Raw genomic sequence first — 24,533 nt, forward strand, 5'->3', positions numbered from 1 at the left:
CCTGATGACATCACTAGGACATCTGCAGAGTCATGTTAGTTTCAAATGTGAAGCTTTTTGACAGCTGCTAAAGATTAAAAACTACTGTCTACAACAGGGTTGTCATATGTAAGGCCCGGGGACCAGAATCGGCTGACAAAGGCTCTCTGGACTGCTTTGGAAAATGTAAAGGAGGGTATAAATTTTGAACTTTTAACTGTATTTTCATAAGTTTTACAGCTTTTGCTACTAATAAAGACCTCTCTGATCACCATTCATGCTACACCAAAGTAATTAGGTAATAAATAAACAATTAAATGACAGAAAAGTTCAATTTTTTTCACTATATAATACAGAAATTTCTTTTGTTTTGTTTTAAAATTTTCTGTTAATTAAAAAAAAGCTTTCAGTGTTATAATTAAAGGACAGTCTGGACAATGAGCTACTAGACCTTTTGAAAAATGCCATAAAATACTCATAGGGTCCAGTGGCTGTGTGTGTTTTCCTTTTTAAATGACCTAATGACTTTGTTTTAAATTTAGTTGGTGTTATCACACACCATCTGGCCATTTTACCAGTAGCTTAGTAACCTTATCAGAACTGAAGAGACTTACCAAAAAAACCAAATAAACATAAGCTTTCACTTCAGGTCACTCCTGAATTTATTCTCTAACTTAGCAGACCTGCGAGTTAATGTTTGGCATTGCATATGCTGTCTTTAAATAACTGCCCCACTTGTTCTAACATGTTCCGCTATCTGAACTTCCTAGGCCACATGCTGAACCACTGGATGAACTGTTTGCCATTGACTCAAGCATGCAGCTTAGATATGTTATTAAAGTAACATACAGTATAGCATAGTATATGCTGATATTTTAATTACTATATAATTGCATCTTTATATAATTATATAATTGTTCCTACTCAGTTGTATATAGTATTTGTATTTCTATTTTATTCTATTGTATATAGTATTTTATTTTATTTTATTGTATTTTATTGCATTCCAGTGTTTTCTAATTTCTGCTACATAACTTTGCACTTTTGCTGTAACAAAACAAATTTCCCACCTGTGGGACTAATAAAGGCCATCTTATCTTATCTTATCTTATGAAGTCATTCTAGATAATGACCACTGTATATTTGAAGCAAAAAGGCCTCCGTATTAGAATTTGCTCCACATGTGTGAGTAGAAAGTTCACTTCTAGTTACATAAAATACAGTACAGCTAAATGCTTTTAACAAGGTCACAGAACCAAAAATATCAACAGTAACTGAGCCCACCTGAAGTAACAACATACAGTAGGCTCCTACTAGTTTAGGCTTCCAGCAGCCATTCATACTGAGCCAGTCATTTATAAGTGTGATGATAACTACCCCGCAGTGCACATGTCAAGGATAAAGTGTATGCAGGGTGTGTGAGGTATTCTTAGCTCTGATGACAGTGCAGCCCATTCACGTCTCTAAATGGTATGCTGGCCTCAAGACAAGGCCGTGAGTTCCTGTCAAGGTATTGATTTCGGCTTTACTCTGCTTATTTCTTTTCTTACTGGATACTGCAAGGGAATGCTTTGCAGAAGTAGTATTAAAACTCAAGGATTAGAATTTTAAGGTAAAATAGATTTGACACATGTGGAATACCCCTGAGGAATGAGAGCAGGAGGCCAAGAGAAAATATGTCAAACATACTGAAAGATCAAGTGTTGGTAGTATTATAAATGTCATTCATGGTATCAGATGAGGGCATATTTTGGGAAAGGCAACCTTAGGAGAGCCACATGCAGGAGTAAATAGATGTCACACTATTAAACCACTCACAACCAAGATTTTCAAACAATCTGCTTTTCTTTAAAGATGACAGACATCATTATGCAGTCAAAGGAGGGAAGTTCCTCCATCTTAGGAACATTTTTATATATGAAAGTAAGAATACATAGGATTTTCATGGGTAACATGTCATTTGACACAAAGTCAATATAAAGCTGTAGCTCTGGAGTCGCTGCTTAAAAGGGTCCGCTTCTACCTCTGAGGCCAGATGCATTCAGAGTTGTTCTCTTTCAACAGGAAAAGTTCGGTTAGCAGTTGTCATCCTCCAGGATGTCTGGGTGCTCCTCCCAGAACTGCTCTCCTATAAGGTCACAATGGTAGGCCTCTACCCTCCTCCTGCTGCGTGTGACGGGCATGTCCTTTTCCTCCCCATTTGGCAGCTTTATGCGTTTAATGATAGTCTCATCTCGCTAGATAAGAGAAATGAGAAAATTGATTAAAAGCAGTAGATAAGCAATCAGTCCGGTACCTAAACCTGGTAAAATCATTTTGTGAGATTTGGTTTTGAGTGCATTTAAAAAAAAACCTCAGAGGAGCTGGTGCAGAGTGATGCAACCTAACTTAAATTTCTATGTAAGCAGCATTTCCTGCAGTTAGTGTCAGATCTACATCCGGTGCCACAGCAAGTAGCAGCCTGACACACTACACATTACAGTGAGCTATACTTTGTTATTTATGTATACATTTGATCCTATGAAAATCTCTTCTGTCCTTTTCTTTGTTTTTTTGTGTGAGTTTAAATTTCCCTTTCAGGGGCACAACCAATAAGCATCTAACTGTGTAAATAAATGTCCTATTAAACCAAGGGAATTCTACTATTACATGAAAAAGACATTTCTAAAAATGGTTTCTTGTGATGTTAGTGGCAGAACTCTTTTCTCTTACACTCCATCCACAATGTGAGGTCATGTGCAATAAAAAAGTGTATGCAGCTTCTGACATTTCTCTTTCATGCACAACAACAGAACTACCAATAAAGGGGAAAAAAGGCAGTGTGGTGATTTTAATGTTTCAATCTCAGACTTCACTGCTTTTAACAGGAAGAAACACAGACACCATTTGAAAAAGTGAGCCGTTAGTGTGCTTAAACATGCAAAAGCAACCACAGACTATATAAAATATGGTCACACCCATGACCCACTGGTTTGTGAACTACTGTTTTGAGTTTGGGAGAGAGGCATTCTGACTGGTGTTATAAATCCTGATCTGACTAGCGAGGGGTGGATGTGACTGAGAAGAAAACTGATGTTGCACTATACAATAGCAATATATCAATCACAAGGCAGCCATTCTAAAATGCATACCCTGCTTTAACATCTATTTCACTGCAAATTCGGGAATAACTTAAAAAAAAATAAAACAATGTGTTATGTTAAGGTAGGACTTTCAAAGTTTCAAAAGCTGCAACTTTTACTTTGAAGGCAAATCTTCCCCCTATCCAATTTGCGTCACACTTTCTCAAGTTATTACTGTTACGCTAGTAGTTAGCAAAAGCTTGTGGACAAACATGAAGAACTGCAGGCAACCTTGGAAACCTGCTAGCAACCAAAGCAATCACTATGAGCTTTTGGGTGCAGCATCTTCTTTGCAATATTTCACCAAGGAAGAACCAGCAACCTCCAGGTACTCCACTGCCAACCAGTAGAAGAATACACATTTTCCCCTACTGGTCCAATATGGCAGACAAATCTTAAGCAATGTCTACATGATGTGAATGAGAAACCTCAAAACAAGGGAATTGATTTATTCAAGCACAAGAGTTGATCCTGCTGGCTATTTTAAAGAATGCAGGTTTTTAGGATTTTTTTTTTTTTTTTTTTACCTTGGATTCAATTTCCAGACTACAACAAACTTCTATGTACAGGTTCTGACGTCACCTCAAACTGTTAAAAGGTTTTGCCCTAACTATTTTCACACAAAAAATTGTTGGTGCATTGCCGCAGGTGGAGCAATTCATCTGGTTAATTCCAACAACAAACTCTGACATATTAACTAGGTACTGAACCCCCATGCAGACTGACTCCAATTTCTTACAGGGACACGTGGTGTTCATGCACATTAGATTAAGCAATAACAGGTCTCATGCCATGAATGTCCAGGGCTGCACATGTACCGCACTGAGTGGATCAGCGTGTCCCTGCACTTCACTGAGAGGCATACCTAACCCGATGAATGGCGGTGGGCGGACTGATCAAAATATTAATAGTATTGATACAAATGCCTGTATTGATATTTGCGTGATAGGATTAATTCTTTGTTTCTATCCTTTGAGTTTAGTAGATAGCCCACTGAATAGGGGGATAGATTTAAAACCCTTCTTGAGCACCTCACCTTTTCCCAGATGAGGGTGGTACCTTTCTTGTGGACGGCAGATTCATTGTTGTAGTTGATACCAAATTCTGTGAAGAGGATCTCATTTTTATCCCCAGCCAATGTTCCCTGAAAAAGGCAGAAATACTGTGAGACATCCAAACTTAGGTGTGTAGATACACAATCCCTCACATGGTCTTTAGATAGTACAGTTTTATAAAAAGCTACAACAAAAGCATGACAGGAACACCACCGCCCACCAAACCGCTGGTTATATATAGTGGCTCTGTTCCTTTTACTTCAGAATTAAAACTAGAAGAAAATCAACAAGAAATAAATAGTAAACCACTCAGTCATTTTTTGTTATTATTTGTTGTTGTTATTATTACGTAGGAATTATGAACCATGAATGTTGGATGAGGTGTAAATAAATAACTCATGCTGCCTAAACATCCACCCAAAACCCATCAGCTGGTTCCAGACAGCCCCCACAAGAATGAGGTGATTTCCAGAGGACAGCTGTGTCAGTCTGTAGCAGCTGTCATAGCTAGTGACAGACCTGTTCCTGTACACACTATTTTAATGCACAGGAATAAATTGTTCATAATGACGTAGCTGAAAGCTTACATCTTTTAAATAACCTCTTTGTTTACTTGGATAAAATATCAAAAATAGTACCTTGAAACCTTATCGGCCCCTAAAGCCAAGTGTTGTTTAAGTATATAAGTGATATTATTAAATGAAGAAAATGTGTTTTGTTTTTAGACTGAAATTTGATAGATGAATTTTTACAATTAAGGCATTCTTAGCTAACGAATCAACCAATTTATTCATTTTCACAGTCCGGGTAGGTAAGCATATTTTGGTTTATTACTTTTTGCCAGGTCATCTAAGTTTGTGTTGATGGATAGCTCTACTTGTTTGTTATTTTGGTCTCGGCTCACTCATTTTATACTCTGATTTTTGGGAAATCTGTTGTTCAATAAATATAACACTAATACATAAATGAAAACTTGTTCTTATGGCTACTTGGGACTCGGGGGAAGGGGATGCCTTTTTCATATTGTGCCAACTAGGGGCTCATCGTCTGTTTCCTAGCTTCGTGGTGGTTTGGTGAGTTATTTGTTTCTGGTTGGCAGTTTTCTATCGTGTGTGGGGAAATAATGTTTTCCTTTTCCTAATAGTTTTGTGACCTCACCTTCCTTCTAGGAAAAAATAGGAAAATGTTAAAAGGGCAGATTTGCTTACTGTGGCTAATTGACAATATTCAATACCCTAAATTAACCTTTTAATTTACAAGTAATAGATATTACATAACTATATCAGCACCAGCCATCACTACCACTAGCTTGTTTCTGATGCTGTTTAGAAGTCCAGAGACTAGTAGTTGAAAAGCTTTATACCTACCATAACATATCTGTAGCCAGAAAGAAAAAAATCACTCAGTATGGCAATCAATTATCCTTTATATGGAACATTTTGAGAGTTGTGAGCATTCACTGTTGTTTTTTTCTGACACATGATCAGCTGATATGGATCTACAAAACATGCTGCTGGAATCTATTGGTAGGTAGAAGCCAGTGTGTCTTCATTTGGGACATGGTACACTTTGAATACTGTGTGGAAGACCTTGAGTATAAGTGACAGTCTTTAACATATCCATGCTTACAACCTTAAATATGTGGGCATTGCCACATATGGTACCTTTTTCAAACACTTATATCTGTTAATAAGCACTTGCATCTGCCAGTTTACACCCAAACATACATTAATCAACTGTGTTTCACCTTTAAGCGATCCTCTGCCTGTGTTGTGCTGAGTCCTTTTCGTTGCACTAACATCCAAAACAGTGTGTTGTACAAATTATTGATGTGACCTGAAAAAAACAGAAACACAAGTGACATATTTCCATCACACCAAATGTGTGATTTACCATTCAGAGCATCATTTGCACTTACAGTCTGCCTGCCTCCAGCTAAGGTAGTCTCTAAGGTTACGATTGCTTGGATATAGGACCACACGTCCGTCAAATCCCGGAGGGTACAGGAGGGGCTGATTCTCAAAAAACTCCTTCCAGTAAAACACGTACGAGGAGGAGAACTGGGAGGCGACGTGGGTCATGAGCTTACTGTAAGGAAAAGAGGGGACAAAATATAGTCAGACAAAATGCTAGAGGAGGTCTGTGTGAAAATGTTGTTGATCAACATTATGTAAAACATCAGCACCTGGCTCTTCTTTTGAACCAGGTAGAAGATCGCTTGAAAACAAAGCTGAACTCATCACTTTGGCCATAGGCAATGACAATGTCCTCCAGTTCTTCCATGACAGAGCGTGCGCTCTTTCTCATCAGCCCCAAGGCCCTGTCGTCATTGGGCTTTGCAAACTTGTGCTGCTCTGCAAACCTGAAACACATAATGCATGAAGACGCCAAAACAACAATGTGGATTCAAAAAGCTCCCGGTGTTTTAGCGCAAATGAAGAATACTCACTTGTGAAAATTGCGACCATCCAGTCTCACGACAATGTAGCAGTTCCGCAGACAGGTGTCATCTGCTTCGAAGTTGCGCACATACTCAAACTTACTTTTGGCCATGTTACTGGATCTGGAGAAAAGACGGACCGAAGGTGTAAGAGCACAGCACCAAACACCAAATCTGCTCGCTGTACTAATTAGCATTGGGATGCTCCTGAAGACAAAGCACAAGGAGCGAAAATTATATGTCAACAGTGGGAAAATATTCAGTCAAACGGAGAACAATTACTATGATATACAAAACTAAATTCAATAACTTCAAATGATGTTAAGTGTTATGATTAAAATGATCTGTGTTATACGTATGTCAGTTCTCTATTTATTGAACTTTACTTACTATTTACGAATGAATGTCATGTGTGGTGTTAGCCTTCTACACAGACAGCTAACCTTTTGAAAGCCCTTCGATAGCTACGTGGTAAATTGCACCAACAGCAATATTCGAATTGAATAAGTTAATATCTAAACTAAATATATCTAAATAATAAGAATAATTCTCTTCCGCACATTCAAACACGTTGGTTTGTATACAGTCCGCCCAGAAATTGTGTCGTAGCGGAACCACAATCACCCGGAACACAAATTTTCGGAGCTACGGTAGACTTAAAATAAAACGCAAATAATTTCCGGTTTCTTCTAGCCACCTTAAAAATAATGCTTCAATTTTCAAATTTTTTTGGATGCTGTGCTGAATAATTTTTTAAAGATTTTTAAAGATTTTACGAAAGTAATTTGCTTTCTAGCGCCATCTTGTGCCTAAACAGAAACTAAACTAGATACTGTACATATACGAGGTTATGGGACTTGTAGTCCAGTTGCTAAACACGACAAAAAATACCCAGAATTCCTCGCTTTATACACTTCTGCGGTTGTTTTGAACATGGAGGAGAGGGAAAAAAGAAGTGTAAATTCAGACAGTAAGGAGACGTTGTCAGCACCCTGCTCCAGCCCGGCCTCAGCGCCGGAGGCTGATAGTAAAGCTGAGGACGGTGGCGCAGTTAAACTGGACGTCTGCTCGGATAAGTTTGATCCACTCTTGGCCTTGTACTCACCGGCAGTGCAGCTTCCCTTCCCAAACATCAAGTGCTTCAACAACGTGGCCGAGTACGAGAGCTTTCTGAAGGGCGGCCGCGGGAGAGCCAAACCGGAGAACGTGGAGAAAAGGCAGCGTAAGGCGATGAAAGGCGTGGTGGACCTGGAGCGCATCGAGAGGCTGAAGAAACTCATGGTGAACAACCCGGTGTCTGAGTCAGAGGAGGGAGAAAGCAGCAGCGGCACGACGCGGAGGAAGAGGAGGCAGAAACCTGTGAAAAATGTCCTGACGAGAATGCCCCGTAGGTTCAACACCCATCGTGTAATGTGTTGGAGACCTAGTCCCGCCTGGGCCGTTTCACTGAGCCGCTTTAAACTTTAAAGGAGAGCCTAGAATACGACATTTGTATTTATTAGAATACACTACGAACTGACAGACTACTCCAAATAAACTGACAAATAAAATAAAATGTCCCAGTAAAATAGGACTACTGGAGTAATAAAGAGGCAGAATGGCTTCAGTATTGGTTGTTAGGTTCCTACCTGTGGCTTACGAATACCCTTAACCCCTTTGCCCCCAATAAAATGAAAACCACATTACAACATTACACACACACACACACATACATATGTGTGTGTGTGTGTATGTATATATATATATATATATATATATATATATATATATATATATATATATATATATATGTATATTCATTTTAAAATTATTTTTATTCATAATTTTAGCATTACTTGTTACTTTAAAGAAACCTCTGTTTTAGCTGAATTCCCTGTATCATTTATTATAATACGCAGAAGCAGCTGTGCGACCTGCTTGTCTTGTGTTTTCAGTGTGTAAAGGCAGTCCTCTGGGGGAGCTGTACCGCTGCGTGGAGGAGAGGATAAGAGTCAAAGTTCACGTCAGGACTTTCAAAGGTCTGAGGGGAGTGTGCGCTGGCTTTGTCGTGGCCTTCGACAAGTTCTGGAACCTGGTCAGTGATCTCATGTTGTATTCTTGAACTAGGCAAATTTCGTATCTTCACCGTTGGTTATCTCTCGCTGACAGGCGATGGTGGATGTGGATGAAACTTACAGAGAGCCTCTGTTTGGAGAGGCTTTCTATCATGAGAAAGCCCTCACCACTACACGGGTAATGGATGAGTTTTCATTCTATATATGACTAAAATTTTGTCCTTCAATTTTCTAAGGAAAGCTAGAAACATTTAGAAGTTTCTAATGACTACTTCATAATAAAAGCTATCTGTGCTTTGCTGATTAAATGCTTACAAGTGAGCTGACAGTAGTATTGCTGGCTTAAATTGTAAAGGTCTTTTTACATTTATCCCTCTTTAGCTCTTACACAGCACTCGGAGCGCTTTTATGTGGTTCAGTTTGATGAAAGTCTTAAGAATGATCAAATCTTTGTATTTCCAGCTTTTTGAGAAGCTAAGTCTCCAGGAAACCTCTGAATGTGCTGAGTCGGTGAAGAAGCAGCCTGCAGATTCTCCCAAAGAGACTCCAGAAAGTTCTGGAGTCTCTTTGGCAAGTTCTCATGCCGTTGGTGTGAGAGGAGACGGCAGGACAGCAGACTCCAAGCTGTCAGAAGCTGCTGAAACCGAAAAGGACGCACACAAAACACTGCTCATGGTCCAGAGTCCACAGACTCGCCAGAAGAAAGAAACCAAGACGTATGGTAAGGTCCATACGCGCCACATCAACCAGCTGTTCATCCGTGGTGAGAATGTCATCCTGGTTAACCCCCAGCCGCTCTGATTTTCACTCTTACATTGATCCCGGGCAACAAAGCAGGGGTTTTTTGGAGCATCTGCGCTAACTGGTACTGACAAATTATAGCAATTCAGAAGGATCGCAGACTGATGATTTATATCATATTGATATGGAGGTTTGTCTCTGCCCACCAGAGAAATGATTTTGCTTTTGATAAATAAAAGCGTTCCAGTTGTAATTACAGAAAAGTGTGTTTGTGTGTGTTTTGTTTTTGCCTGTTTAGTTTATTTGACACCCTGTAAAGGAAACCCAGTGAAATGCCTGTCTCCCAGCAGGTGGCACCATAAACACACCAGAGCCATCGAACACGCCATTGTCATCTCAAAGAGCTTGTCCCTTTATGTTGCATTTCCCCGCTAGTTTGAATGGGAATGACAGTGCAGTCTCAGCGGACTTCATAAATGCATTATGAATAATTGAGTTTGTGAAGCTCGAGATTGCAGATGGCACTCAAAAGCTGTCATTTGTCTTGACGTCTTAGATTGCTTTTACTCTTTAATGGGCACATTACCCATAAAAGCACGATTTACTGCATCTCTTAGAAGTTGTAAAGATGTTGCTTTTTTTTTTTCCTTTTTAAATGACAGAGGTTAGTTTTGGATGATGAGTGGCACAGAACGACCGTCGCTGCAATGTTTCTGGGTCTGCGTCAGATTTCTTTCTGCATTTCAGCTTCTCTTAATTTGTTTAGAGACTGACCCTCTTTCCATATATTTTATGTCATAAGTGGGGCATGTTCTATGAGTAAGGTGAGCTTTTATTCATTTACTGTATATAACGTTACTTTTCATATAATGTATCAGAATATTATTAGTGTAGCCCATTTAAAAGGCCTCTCCAGAGAGGAAAAAAATGGGGTCAATTGTTTAATGCAAGCTGTGTTTGTCACAAAAGTGTGTTCCAACAATCCCTGATGCAGTGTGAGCAGGGCACAGTACTGATTGTGTGGTCTAATTGTGGCAACAACTGCAACATCTGTCTCTTGCGTGTGTTATACCAGAGTAATGAGGCCATCACTTGCACTGGGAGAGACTATAAATTTGACAAATAAAAGAATCCAGTGCTTCCCTAACTGTAACACCAAAAGGATTTAGTAGCATTCCTTAAGTCCCGATAGTCTGAAAGTGCAAAAGGTTCAAAGCATGTGTTGAGCTCAGGAGCTGCAGCTGGCTCGTTGCTTTCTTGATTTAGTCTCTTGTGTTCTATAATCAGCGTTTTTTCAGCCAGGGCTACCTTTGCAGGACCCGGCGGGTAAATTGGAATTAGCTCAACTTATCAGAAAATACAGAAGTACAATTAATTAAAGACCTACGTGGACCGCAACTGGTTTCACAAGAAAAGTTACTTAATCAGCAATAATGGACAGGCTGAATGATCAAAAAGTAATAAACTCACTGGCTAAAATTAGAGCTAGAGTTATAACTGTTAAGTTTGGATTAACAATTGAAATACAGTCCTGTGCAAAAGTCTTGAGTCACCTCATTTCTTTATATTTTGCTAGGAAACTTGGAAATAGGTTTATTCAAACGTGCAAACATACAGGGGTACAATATGTAAGGCAAATCAGAGTTTGCACAATTATAACAAGCGTTAAGGTAAATATTTGGTATGACCACTTTTACGCTTCAGAGTTAGAAGACTGCTTGCATAAGAGTTCAGACTTTAGTTTTTAAGGACATGACTTTCAGATACTGTTAATCTATAGTTTTGTTCCACTTCTCCTTTTGTCCTCCACTTGGCCAGTTTCCTCATTTTAAATTTTTTAAGGGCACACAATGCTGCCATATGTCAAGCTTTCAGCTATAGATCTGTGGAAATCACCTTGTTGGTGCAAAAAAAAAAAAAAAAAAATCTCAAGCTGTGTTGAAGTGCCTAAAAATTCAATTTTAAACTGATTCTTTGTGAAGTTTCTTGTTGACCACAAGAGACAAAAATAACATTCCTCTGAAAATGGTCAGGTACTGGACTGAAAATGAGTGGAAAAGCAGACAAGTGTCCAGAGAAAAACTTTGATATAGTGTTAAAAAGGTCTTTCAGTGTTACAAGAGATCCATAATAAAGATTTGAAGGGGTACAAGAGTCCTTATGTCTGGCTGGCAGTAGGACATCAGGCAAAAAAGATGGGCGGGATCTACCTGAGCTATAATGCATCTGGCAGCATGTAACTTTTCTCTTTGATTTACAGACGGCCTTTTGAACACCGTCTCGTTACTGGCACAAATTAAACTCCCATCAAATGTAATTTCCAAGCCAAGTGCGGATGCTTCACTTTTGCTGCTTGAAGCAGTTTTGAATGAGGCTAATGACACAACACACCAAATAACACACACCATTAGCAAATTTCAATCAACTGTTTAATGTTGTAGATAAAGAATCTTGATGTATAAATCAAATCAAAATGGGAATAATGCAAAATTTCATTTTCTAGAAGGATTTCCATGATCTTACATTTGCATATACTAGTGTTTCAACAATCCCATTTTTGAGAGGACCAAGAGGATTTAAAGTAGAAAAGAAAATGCGTAAAACAAACCTCTACAGTATATATATTTGTATATATTAGGAAAAAAACAAAAACAGCAAACAGATTTTGGTCATTTTAATGCTTCAGACACCGATGCAAGGCTACTATGTGTTAGTGTGCTCAGCCTTATGAGCCCTTGAGAGGAGGGTTGAGTAGAAAAGCACAACTTAAATCCTCCTGAGGCTGCAGAATCCACTGCCTTCTCCTCTGGTCAGTGAATTATTTATCTCAGCGTCGACATACCAAAAATGTCAGGCAGTCAAGATTCAATTTTGATTATCTATCACTTATCACAAGGATCAGGAGGCAACCGCCGGCAGGCACTTGAACCACTGAAGTGCAATGTTGTGTACATCTATAGCATAACGAAGCTGGCATACAGCTGGATGGGACTGTTCATAATGTGCTACCCGATGACACAAATGCAATCCAACCAACACGCTGATCTGAAACATGGCAGGTTAAAGTGCTTCCTCTCACACAATCGTCTGTACCTGATAAGTCACTAAACACACAGACTCGGACTGATAGTGGCTATGACAGAAAATCTTTTCAGGACTCCTGCTCCTGCTTTAATGTACAACATTAATCAACATGGAAGGTGTCATGTACCAAAATGCACTGATGGACATTAACAGACAGCTGCATTTTACAATCTTAACAGTATGAATCAACACTTGAGGTTTGAATGAATTTATCTTGGTGTTTTGTAGCTCTGAAGTTCTCACTGGCCTTAATAGATTGAAAACAAAACAAACAAACAAACAAGAAAAAAAAAAAAGTTGCATCAGATGAACAAACAGAACGAGTGAAACAACTGCATCTGCCATCTGTACAGACAGTACACTTGGCTTGAGGCACAGGCATATTTGTACCAAGAACAAAAACTCCATCCACGCAGCTATTTTCAACACTGCACAGTCACATTGTCGCCTTCAAAGAGGTTGACTGAAGAGAAAAGGCAAAGGCCTTTCAGGGACTCTGTACTCCTGTATAAGGCTTTTCTACCTACTGATTATCTCATTTGGATGCTAACTAATTATAATTATCAGAAGAAAAATATATAGCTATATACCAATAAGAAATGCAATAAATTGATGGTCTTACAGGAGCAACTCCTCAAATTGATAGCTTTCACTGCAAATAATTAATTACTTCTGCTGTAGGCACGTTTGGAGTCTGGATACTTATGTACAAAGAGAAGGTGTCAATGTGCTTTGTCATAGTTCTTAATTCATATCAGAGATTTGGTCTGCATGATGCAATTCTTCACATTGTCACTGCCTCTCACATTTGAGCTTCATAACTTATTGTTAGGGCTTCAGATTTCTATTTACACGTTGAAGGAAGAACGATGACAAAAAAAAAAAAAGAAAAAGGTAACCTGACATTCTTCGATGTTTGTTAGGAAGTTAAAATGGCAGATCAAGCTATCGAAATTCATGATTCATCAAGTTATCGACATTATATTGCAAAAAGAAAAAAGGAAAACAAACGCAGCTAGTCATATTTTTTGCAATTCTGGTGATTTCATTTGATTGAGGTTATAAAGCAAATCCCCCTGACATTCTCTCAGTGGCACTTTCTTCTTTCTGCTCACTGATATACAACTAACCTACAAGGCACACCGTCATCAGAGTGCCTGACCATGAACCCAGACCTGACAGATCATTGGTTCAAACACACGCACATGCACGCACACACTCATTCACTTAAATCCAAATCATATTACTATAAAAAAAGAGATTGCAGGGTGTTGGTATTATGATAGTTGACATTATTGACATTCAAGTACTCTTTGTTTGCAGCTCTTAACAATCCTTCAACAATGGACGGAGAGGGAGACTGCCACTGCTCCTCTTATAATCTTTGCTCTCCAGTTCCATCACTTTCCAAAATTTCCAAAGTCAGCAAAGGCATCTTGTTTGGGCTGCTGGGCCATCGCAGGGTTCATCCCCATCCCCATCCCACCAGGCATCCCCATGGTCATACCTCCCTGTGGCATCCCCATATTCATCCCACCTTGATGCATCCACATCCTCATTCCCATCATGCCCTGATTGGGGGCCATGCCCATTCCAGCACCAGGGTGCATCATGGGATTAACAGGAGGTTGGACAGCTGTAGGTCCCAGACTCATATTGGAAAATCCCTGGGAAAGCATGTTGCCAGGTGCCTGGTTGCCTGAAATTAACAAAAGATAAATTAAAATTTTAAAAGGACTTAAGCCAGAACCTGGACTGTGAGTTGTTGCCATTCATGTCAGATCTGAAGTACTAATCCTCTCACCTTGTTGAAGGGTGTTGAGACTGGGCTGAGCGGGTTTCGGGGGGTGCATTCCAGGGCCTAGGAAGTCCAGGCTGATGTTAACAGAGTGATCTGACCAGGTGGATGGAAGGGATGCTTTGGCTCCTGCACCTTGAGATGACACTCCCTGCTGCACAGGCTGGAGAGGCTGCATAGACTGCATCGGCTGTGGTTGAAGAGGACCCCCCATTGTCTGGAGGGGCTGGCAAAGATAAAGAGGCAGGCACAATGTTAGAAAAAGAGCTCATTTGTGCCAAATTCATAAAAATAAAAAATTAAGAGATGCATTTTTTTACTCCATTATTTAAGGCTCTAAAGCTTTAGCATGACCCACTTAACCTCGACAGAGGGAAATCTACCCGAGTCTCTTAACTCAATAAAAAACATATCATTTAAAATAAATAGAGGAAATGTCTTCTCACTGAAACATCCCCCCGCTCCCCCCCCTTAAAGTAGGTCAACACCCTTTTTACATGAAGATACAGTCAACATATGTGAGCTTTTCTTGGATTTTTAATGTTTTTGTGACTTAAATCTCATTTTTCTCATTCTGTGTCAGTAAAATGAGGAGTGGGTGGTTATGGAAAGGTCTCAGGGGAAGATGAGCATCTGGAGTGGCTGCACATTAACTCTCCACCATCCCGCTTGTCCTTTGTCTTTCAATCACATGAAGTATGTCTCCATCACACAAGGAGGTCAAGGTGCAATGTTGAAAAGTGGGAGTAAGAGGATAAATGGAAGTATTTGAACCTCAGTGATAATAGTTACCTAGCTTGTCACATCTGGCATTCATTTATTATAAACGGCATGTGAAAGAAATTTTGCACAGCATTTGAATTTGAAGGCTAAGAGCAAACAAGCATGTGGTACGATAAAAGGTAAACATTTTGAATTCACAAAAACATGCTTAACTCAGCTTCGGCATTGACAAGATCTAAAAATATTACTGAGAAAAATCCAGATCCAATCACTAGAACTTACTGTAGGAGCTAGCAATGACTCATGTCTCATGCTATGCTTTATATACATCACACTGATCCATATCTCTAGCTCTGTATCCAAGAAGCCTGAAAGTCTGTGACCCGAGAGATTTCGCTTCCACCTGTGGTCTTTTTACACCCGATAGGAGTCTTGTAATGATATGTAGAACAATCAATAATTTAACAAGGATGTGTGTATGAATAAGTGCAATCATGCATACCTGTGACTTAGACTGGGGTAGGCCGGTGGTGCTCACGCTCTGTGTGTTGCTCATGCTAAAGCTCAGGCTCTGAGAGGAGGTGAGGGTCTGTGTTGGCCCCATCAAGTCAAACAGGTTTGCTGAGGCAAGACCAGAGCCTGAAGCTGGGGTCGGGGCAGCGGTTGGGGTGGCAACAGAAGGACCTGCATTCATGGGTGCAAAAAGGTCATTTCCACTCGTGTTGCCAGTCTGAGCAGATGCTGGCATCTGACCTCCAGGAAAAGCATTCCATTCTCCAAAGTCTCCATTGGGGCTAGAGGGTTGTGCTGCTGCAATAAGAAAGGCAGAAAAACAAAAAACAAAAACAAACAGCTGCATCAGTGTCTTTATTTGTCATCGAAACAGTGATATTTGTACTGCGAGCCGTGCAAATATAAGTGTAAGCAAAAATCACAAATCTGAGCCTGGCAGTAAACAATAAAAAGCTAAGTCTTAACTAAGAGGTTATATTTTTTTGAGGACATTCTCAGTGACCACTGATGGCTCTTTTTAAATTTTTATTGAACTGGCCTGGGTTGATGTCTCTCTCCCTCTCTAAATCTCTCTCAATCCTTCTCCACCCCCACCAACTTCTTCCTCTGTCCCCATCTCCTTGTCATCCATAACAGGAGTTGATGTGTGTCTGTTCTTATTATGCAGAGCAGGTAGCAGGCTCCATATGGCCAGGGCTCCCTCCCAGAATCCCTCTGAATATTCTAGTGGTATGGTTGCAACAGGACAGCATAGACATGCACACACCAACAACACACACACAAAAAAAAACAAAATCTAAAAACTTTTAAAACCAACCCGAGGACAGTCCAGCAGAGGCAGCAGGTGAGGAGAAGTCGGCAAATCCGCCGATAAGGTCTGCATTGACAAACAGAAATAAATTTAAAACAAGTGAGCTCCAGGTGTCATTCCACCATAGTTAGCATTCCCTTAGTGTCAGAAGTGTAGGAGGGAGGGGAGGGGGAAGCAGTGAATAGGTGGAGGGGACCTAACATCTGTTCAGTGCTTCTGCCCTCTCCATTCACTAGGGACTCCTCCAAAAACATCTGGTGCACTTAGTTCCTATACATCAACTCCCTCCTCCTGCTGTCCCTAAAAAATGGGAAGCTGCTATCAGCAGCTGGGCACCACAGTTTCAGTAGAGTCTAGTGCGTTTGTGCAGCTACTCTGCAGAGTTTCTTCTTTGTGCTACTGTACCGCTGAACTAAAAAGGTTAGTCCTGGATTTACTGGTGTGTCACAATTGCAGCGACTGGAAGGTATTTTCCATTTTGGGCAGAGACCAGCAGTTTCTTGAAGGATCCTGTCCAGTTTGTCTACTGTAAGAAATTTTACTGATAATAGTCTCATCAATCTTCTCATAAGACAGCTTATGAGTGTGCTTCACAAAAGGTTTCTCAAACTTAGTGACATTATACCTGTGGCAGCAGGCTGACTAGGTGTTGTCTCGACCATCAGTAGATCAGCAAGGGCAGCATTGGTTGGCTGAGGGGCTGCAGCTGGCTGCATCTGGAATTAAAACAAAAAAAATAAAATAAGAAAACTAAAAACTCAAGACTCAGAGTAAACATAATCAGCCTCGTATCAATAAAATCTTCTCTCGTTTCTTTCGTTCAGGAGTGCTATTGCTACCTGTTTGGTGGTGGTATCTGGGCTCTTGTCTCCTGTATAATGTGCTGCGGCCCCAAGGTCTACTTTCTTGGATGGCATCCCTCCTCTCTTCCGTGTTGCTGTCGTTTCTGTTGCTTGGACAATCTGTAGACTTTTTGTGGTAACAGTCTCCTCTTCATCTTTGAACTCTTTTCTTTGCTGGCCGTTGTGAGACGATCGACCTCTGTCCTCCTCGTTGTCACTGGGGACAAAAACAACATGTGAGGTCATGTGACCAGACAATCATTGTACACATTCTACCTATCAGGAAACACAACGCTTTGAGATCCCATCTTCAAATGTCTTTGTCCTAAACAGCAACAAGAAACTTTCCTTTTGTTTTTATTTTCCTTGCAGATCAGATTGGGGGCTGTATCCTACCTGAATCGATCTGGTGAGTCGTCTCTGTCCTTCTTTCTAAACTTGTTTATGGTGTCATCAATGGTGGTGCCAATTTTGTCACTGATTTCCCCCAACTTGTCACTGAAGGGGAATGGCCCTTTTTTCTCCCAGTCATCATCCCACTTTCTATCACCAGAGTCATACCTGTCCCCCGCTATTAGTGGAAAAAGAGAAGCAAACATGAGTTGGACATCATAGGATATCAGGTTATACTTCCACATCAAAAAGTAATCACATTAGTTCCAGCTGCTCTTTTCCCAACACCTCTATTTTCAGACTACAATATGTGTACATCTGTGGACTTACAGTAGCCTCGGAATCCCATGCTGTCAGAGGATACACCAACGTATTTGTCTTTATTCTTCTTTGCCTTTTTCCGTTCTTCCCTAAGCCTGTCATCATCCTGAACAAACTCCACCATCTCCTTCACCTTCTGACGTACATTAACACCTTGGTCCTTCCCATTCTCATCTAAGGGTAGCAATTTAACGAGAAAGAATAACACAAGTGATTAACTTAAAAACAGTAATACACAAATTCCAGACACAGACAAAGAGTAATAATTATTGTGTCCTTCCTTGTAAACAAAGCCTAAAATACACACAAGGTTTGAGGACACTGAAAGCAGCTTTACAGTAGTATGCTAAGAGTTTGTGGACTAAGCACTGCTTAGGGCCTCCTTCAATTCACTGCAGCTCACATTAAAGCTGTTGTTGATACAGAACTTTTCACCTCATTACAGCAACATTCAGCAAACAAAATGGCTAGCCATTCTGAAATAAGATTTAAATAAAAAAAGAAAAGACCAGAATGATACCTTACCTACAAAATGGTAGCTTTCTAGTGATCTCAAGTCATACAGATGTTCTCTGGCACTAGTCACAACCCTTTCAGACCCGTTCCTGATGAGATGGGCTAGCAGCAATAGAGACTGAAGGGAGGGGGGGAAGAAAAAAAGAAATGGGGAATAAAAACGGTTTCTTAAGATTGTATTTTTAACTTCAAGTTTGGAGTTAATCCAGTTTTCTCAAGTTGTGATTCCTGTGTCAGACTTTAGTTTACTCTCAATCACAGTGTTTCAAACAATGTGGTTCATCTTCACGTCTCTTGCTGAGTGAAATCCATCAGTATGTTATTTGTATAAAAAAAACAAGCTTAACCCATCTTAAAGTGTTCTTGCTGATATCTGATTATTGCTAAAAGTAAAGAAAAAGGACTGGAAAGTTAAAATCAAATCTATTAATTTTAGTTTAGCAGGTCCAAAGTGTTATACATAATGAAAAATGTTCTCAGCACTTAGGTCTTCAAGCCTTGTTTCACAATTAATGCAAGAACACGCTTTTGTGTCATGTTGCAACAACACTGAGGCAGACCTTGTAGACTCTCCTCCAGTTCTTTTTGTTGTCCCGCAGCATGCGGGCCCACAGCATGTTCATCACCTCTGGAAACTGTTCATACATGAAGGTGGCTCTGTTTATAAAAACATTCAAAGAGGGGAATGAAGTTTAGACTTTTTACTTTCATGTTAAAAAAAAAAAAAAAAAAAAAAAAAAAAAGCATATCTGCATTTAAGCATATCTGTGTATGCATAGTTGCATAGCAAGAAAGCATGAACAGTAAAAGCCAGATGAACTCAAACACTGATGTCCACTTTGAATATCATAAATAATCAACAATGTATACTTGGGGGTTTAATTTTCTCATTGTGTGCAGTTCTGTGCAGGAAAAGACTGAGAGGTCAAGCGGGACACTAGAACATCAAAAACCATTTTTTGTAAAAACTTAGCTTAGGCTAAAAATAGCTCCTAAATGAGTCATTAGAAAATTCTGTGTCACTCATAACTTCGGGGCTCATAAGTTTTTGACAAAGCTTTCTGCACTTAAAGAAAGTCACGTAAGACACATCAGAGGTAGTTCACGGGAGTTCTTAGACATTCAGATGCAGGTAATTTAGAGCTTAACTTTTAAACTATAACTTTTTATGGTCGTTTGTTTAGAAATGTTCTGCTGACTTTCAAAGAAGCCCTGTTTCCTGTTTTGATGAGAGAGGAGGCATAACATTCAGTAAGAGCTGGAGTTTTCATAGAAGCCTGATCTTTAAAAATAATGTTCATGGACATGCAGATAAAAGAGATGGAAGGTTTTCTTTTTATTTACAGAACAATTATGGGGCTTTTCAGTAAAACATAAATAAACTAAACAATAAACTACAGTGTGCTGGCCTTACCTAGAAATTTCACTCATCAGCTGTCCTGATGGTCCCCAAGGGTCATCATTGGTGGCTTCTCTCACCTTAGACTCCACCTCAGAGTAGTTCATCACCACATTGGTTCTATAATAACAAACAAAAACAAACTTCAATGCACACATCAATTATAATACATTGCATTTGGCATTTCCGCTCAAACTATGCACCCGCACCTTAGCCCAGCAAGACCAACAACATGAATCACAGCAGAAAAATCATATAAAATCAGAGACTTAAAGGTGCTTAAGACAACCACATGTGCTCTTTTAAAGGCTAAAAGAACAAAAGAATCACGTGCGTTCTCGATAACTGCTTGTCAAAACCTAAAACAGCAGACTACACAGGCAAATGCACAATGCATTCAGTGTAAACACATACATGCAGGCTAAAATGGTGATGAATAAAAGAAGAGTGTGCTGACTGACTGTGAGCTCTAGTTAGAAACTAGTACAACAGGAATCAGAGATTCAAATGGGAAGAAACCAAAGCAATTAATCTCTCTAAGCATTTCAGGCTAAAATCTGTATTCCAAATATATAGGACTTTATATATATTATAAAAGACTAAAGAAATAAAAACCACCAATCACAATCAGTACAGAACTAACCAAGGCAAATCAAACTCTGCCTTATATTTATCCAGGATTAGAGTCCACAAATCTTGCCTAAGTTTCTATTTTAAAATATAGCCATCATTCTGTGAGGGAAAGAAAAAATATCACATCTTATCTTTAGTGTGTAAAAGGGATGCACCAAGATGTTAAAAAAAAAAAAAGAAAAAGTAAAGGACTTTATAGTTTTTCTTTACCTTTCTTCATAAAGATCATTTCTGCTTCAGTTATTTCTATTTACATCACCTGCTGTGCATTGTTTGACATTGGTGTCATTGTGTTTTTTTTAATTGAGATTTTGCATCTTTATTTGCCTAATCCCTGTTTCTGAAAGGGGATTTAATTCAACATGTCATTTGGCATCTATTCAGTCATAACTGGATAAACTGGTTATCTAGACAATTCCTGCAGTGTTTGCATTAAGGGAAGCAGTATAGCCACTATCCCAAAGTGTATATGCAACGTAACACTGAGCCACAACCTGAGACCTTTTTCACGCTTAGTGTAGTAACTTACATAAACTTGTTTGTTGCAGAACCACAGAACTATGATCATTAATCATACAGGTATTGTCTTTAAAATAAGTGAGCACGCCCTGCTGCAGCTTTGGCTAAAAATGTGGCAAGGCAAATAAGCAATTTTAAATTTGTACTACCTCATCCTTCACTACTGCCACATCAGCAATAAACTGCACAGCAGCTGAAGGAGCAACACTGATTTGATGCCATATTGTTAACAAGGATACACCCTCTCTGTGGTTTTCAGGCAGACTGCATTGCTACAAGTTGCAGGGTATGGTTACAACTCTGACAACATTCTCTCTTTTGTAAAATGTGGCTTAAGCCATGAAAAGTATTTGAAAATTACCACGCCAGAGTCCTTTCACAGCTGATTAAAATCAGCCTCTGAGCCCAACCATGGATCACAGTCAACATTTGCTGAGAAGTCCCAGACAGACATTCAAACATTCTTCTTCCAAAAACTTGGTTTGGAAGAAGAATATCCAAGAGTTTTCAAAGGATTATGATTACTCCGTGTGCAGTTCTAACTTTATATATCCAGAATTTCTCTAGCTAGTTTACGGACAATGCTAACCTGTCATGCATGAATGACAGAAAAAATAAAAGGCACTGATGCAACTGCTTATCTTCACACAGAGGTTGCTGCTGTTCTAGATATCAGCTAGATAAAACGGAAGCTGTGATACTCTCAGTGACACACAATCACACATATTTCCGCTGCTATACTGCTGAAACATTTCCCTTGCTCTTCAGTGGAACTGCACTTTAGTTTTCATATTAGTGTTAATTTTACTGATTACAAAAGTTAAAAAAAACAAACAAAAACAAATCAGTATTTTACTCATCACATTAAAATATTGTGCCTACAACCCTCTGAATAATCGGAGGAAGAATGCAACACTAGCAAAAGGGAACAATCAGTCTTAATGACTCAGCATTTAATTACACTTTATGAAAACAAGTCAACAGGTTCCCAATTTCAAGTGTCTCAAGACACGAGCTCTTACACCACCCAGTATTTTAAATAAAGCCAGATTAGAATGAAGGCGCACTCATTCAGGCATAAAAATAATCTCTCTTAGTCTGTCAATTCGAATTGCTTTAAATTAAAAGTTAAAATAAAAAAGGTGCAGACGCATAAGGAAATAAACATATGCAACAATAAAAAGTATTCACACAATACTGCATGATAGTGTGATCTATATAACATTAAGTTTAGTAAATAATTTACATGCTTCTGGGTGTGTGTGTAGATGAATGAATGTGTCATGCATGTCATGACCATTGTTTTTACAAGTTGTGGCACCTTTATACATTTATGCTTTGGCTCCTTTATCTCAATTGAGACATACGTTCTTTCAAATGTGGAATTACTGAGTTAAATTTTGTAAAATAAATGTTCCCCTCTCTGTCTGACTCGCTCCAACAAAAGTAAAACATGCTGCAAGAGGTCACACACAGAGGGGAGTCAAGTGCATCCACAGAATTGCATTCTTGGATAGACTTAACTCACATTGTCTGACTGTGCACAATAAGCCACTAAACCCTTGAAAGAACAAAAAATAAAAATATTTTTTTTAAGAAAACCGTGCCTTCAAAAGCTTCAGAGTACAGTCATCAGCTGAAAATAAACCAGCAACCAAGGGAGAACAAAACGTCCTGAACAAAGGTGTTGGCTTGCTCTTTGATAAAGTTAGGTAATAAATTACTGCCATGGAAGCTTTGACCAACACTCCCATCAAACTATGCAAAAACGCACCAGAAGCAAACAAAAGAGAGAGGGGGGGGGGAGAGAAAGCTTGATATTCACCAACAAGTTACAAAATCCAGCAGGTGACTGGTCCCTGAAAAATAAATACTCTGTAGTGGCTCTTTTAAGTAGAAAAATAAATAAAAACATAAAGCACCCTCAATAACAGTAAAGCCAACTCAAATAACAATTGTCGTAAGTTGTGGTCAAACTTCTTAACACACACACACTTACGTTTACTGGTAACTGGTTGCCACCAACATGACTGTAAGCCAAAAGTGCAAAGGCAGTTTAAAAAAAAAAGAAAGAAAAAGGGTGTGTTTTTATTTTAATACACACTCTCTTCCTGCCCCTGGAAAACATCCCTCATTGTTTTATTGACTTTATCATCATCGCCAGTATGATTATTATTAATATACAACAACTTAACCTAACTAATAACTTAAAACTAAACATTTTCAATACATGTTGGAAAAAGGCACACACATGCACGAAAATAACGAAATCTAAACTAAAGACAAGGGAGGGGGGACTAACACTAACACGATGTGTTAATTTATAGTGTGTGCTAGCGTGACGGTGGTGGAAAATCCCAAACAATCTGGACAATTTTTGTATTGAAACTTAACGACGAACAACTAACTTATAGTACAACTCGAGGGCTCTGGTACAACTACCACAACGTTGTGTGTAACTTAGCTACAAGTGTCAAGACGAACGTAAAACACTTCTACCTTAAATTAATTAAGTAAAATGTATTTCCTTGCAGTGACAGCTAAACAGGGGTTGGACGACACGTCTGTTTCAGATAACTCCAAAAACACCCATTGTTTAATGGGTGACAGCCTGGGAGCTGTCAAACTAGCTTAGCTGGCTAGCCTAGTCAGCTAGCTACCCACCCAGTCAACAGGCTAAATAATTAGCATGTTAGCCAAGCGAGTTAGCATGCGCTTTCGGAGAAAACGAACAAATGACACGCGCAGTCACACCATATCATTTTAGTTACAGTTTAGCTTAACGACAAGGCAAGAAGAACTGTAAGAAAAACAAGACACCCACACTTAAAACAATAAGTATGGTGTTTGTAAAAGTCAGTTAACTAATTCGCTAGTAGCATACAGGCTAGCTAACTTGTAAAGAATGAAGTGACGTCAAAGTTTTGGGTACGTGTCTCTTTCAAACAGGTAAACTACAAGCACAAATAACTCGTTACAGCCGTACTGTGATTAGAAGATACTCACGCTTTGTCAACCAACTCCCTAACTTTCCACATGTTCAGCATGTTGGCTCTGAGAAAGGGGGCTTAACGCCTCGGCAAAAGCCTTTACTCCAAACGAACACCGACACCAAACCTTGAACTCTGGAAAGTAAACTATTCTTCACCTCGCTTTCAAGACAGGAGGCGCAAACGCACCAGCAAGCAGACAGGAAAGGTTACTACGGGAAATGCCCGTGCAACGTCATCAAAACTGCGTAAAGCAGGATTGGAGTTGTAGTTTATAGCGTGTATTCGGACACCACCTTGATACATAATTACATTAACCTTTATATAAAGTTAGAGAAAGAGCTTTCGCAAATTATTCACATCTATTACTGACTATGGGGATATTAAAATAATGGGAAAAACGTTCTAGGACGTAGACATATTTTTTAGAATAAGGACCTCTGACTGAATTTGAGAAATTGTTAAATTAAACAGTAAAGTTAAAAAAAAAAGCAAAAACAAAACATGTAAAACATACTAAGACCCCATATAAAAGTAATTCAGTCGGATTTACTTTAGGGCAAGCAATTGATTAGTGATGTCAAACATAAGGTCCAGGGG

General features: G+C 39.3%; 3 protein-coding genes across 11 annotated transcripts; 1 reads left to right on the forward strand and 2 right to left on the reverse strand.

Annotated features, from left to right (window-relative positions):
* Positions 1 to 1,287: 1,287 nt before the first annotated feature.
* Positions 1,288 to 7,833, reverse strand: thg1l (tRNA-histidine guanylyltransferase 1-like). Of its 7 annotated transcripts, none has more exons than XM_005467980.4 (7): positions 7,702 to 7,833; positions 6,606 to 6,719; positions 6,342 to 6,518; positions 6,075 to 6,244; positions 5,904 to 5,992; positions 4,138 to 4,245; positions 1,288 to 2,216 (listed from the first exon to the last, which is right to left on the reverse strand). In XM_005467980.4, exons 2-7 carry the CDS (start codon positions 6,707 to 6,709, stop codon positions 2,055 to 2,057), a joined length of 810 nt encoding a protein of 269 aa, XP_005468037.1. In that variant the 5' UTR covers positions 6,710 to 6,719; positions 7,702 to 7,833; the 3' UTR covers positions 1,288 to 2,054. The 7 variants fall into 7 exon arrangements, with proteins under 7 accessions (XP_005468037.1, XP_005468033.1, XP_005468034.1 ...); XM_005467976.4 differs by having other exon boundaries at positions 6,606 to 6,803; XM_005467977.4 differs by lacking the exon at positions 7,702 to 7,833 and adding an exon at positions 7,040 to 7,211 and having other exon boundaries at positions 6,606 to 6,803.
* On the forward strand, positions 7,457 to 9,654 carry lsm11 (LSM11, U7 small nuclear RNA associated). The gene is made up of 4 exons (XM_003445922.5): positions 7,457 to 7,983; positions 8,531 to 8,670; positions 8,745 to 8,828; positions 9,113 to 9,654. Exons 1-4 carry the CDS (start codon positions 7,530 to 7,532, stop codon positions 9,449 to 9,451), a joined length of 1,017 nt encoding a protein of 338 aa, XP_003445970.1. The 5' UTR covers positions 7,457 to 7,529; the 3' UTR covers positions 9,452 to 9,654.
* Positions 9,655 to 11,806: 2,152 nt separating this feature from the next.
* Positions 11,807 to 24,152, reverse strand: clint1a (clathrin interactor 1a). Of its 3 annotated transcripts, none has more exons than XM_013271744.3 (12): positions 23,950 to 24,152; positions 19,807 to 19,911; positions 18,953 to 19,049; positions 18,402 to 18,510; positions 17,886 to 18,050; positions 17,559 to 17,733; positions 17,160 to 17,379; positions 16,946 to 17,036; positions 16,327 to 16,386; positions 15,499 to 15,803; positions 14,280 to 14,499; positions 11,807 to 14,174 (listed from the first exon to the last, which is right to left on the reverse strand). In XM_013271744.3, the coding sequence occupies exons 1-12, from the start codon at positions 23,988 to 23,990 to the stop codon at positions 13,876 to 13,878; spliced, it is 1,887 nt and encodes a 628-aa protein (XP_013127198.1). In that variant the 5' UTR covers positions 23,991 to 24,152; the 3' UTR covers positions 11,807 to 13,875. The 3 variants fall into 3 exon arrangements, with proteins under 3 accessions (XP_013127198.1, XP_005468038.1, XP_005468039.1); XM_005467981.4 differs by having other exon boundaries at positions 15,499 to 15,806; positions 23,950 to 24,151; XM_005467982.4 differs by lacking the exon at positions 16,327 to 16,386 and having other exon boundaries at positions 15,499 to 15,806.
* Between the last annotated feature and the right edge of the window lie 381 nt (positions 24,153 to 24,533).

The sequence above is a fragment of the Oreochromis niloticus genome, linkage group LG2, assembly GCF_001858045.2.
Source record: "Oreochromis niloticus isolate F11D_XX linkage group LG2, O_niloticus_UMD_NMBU, whole genome shotgun sequence".
Lineage (NCBI taxonomy): Eukaryota > Metazoa > Chordata > Actinopteri > Cichliformes > Cichlidae > Oreochromis > Oreochromis niloticus.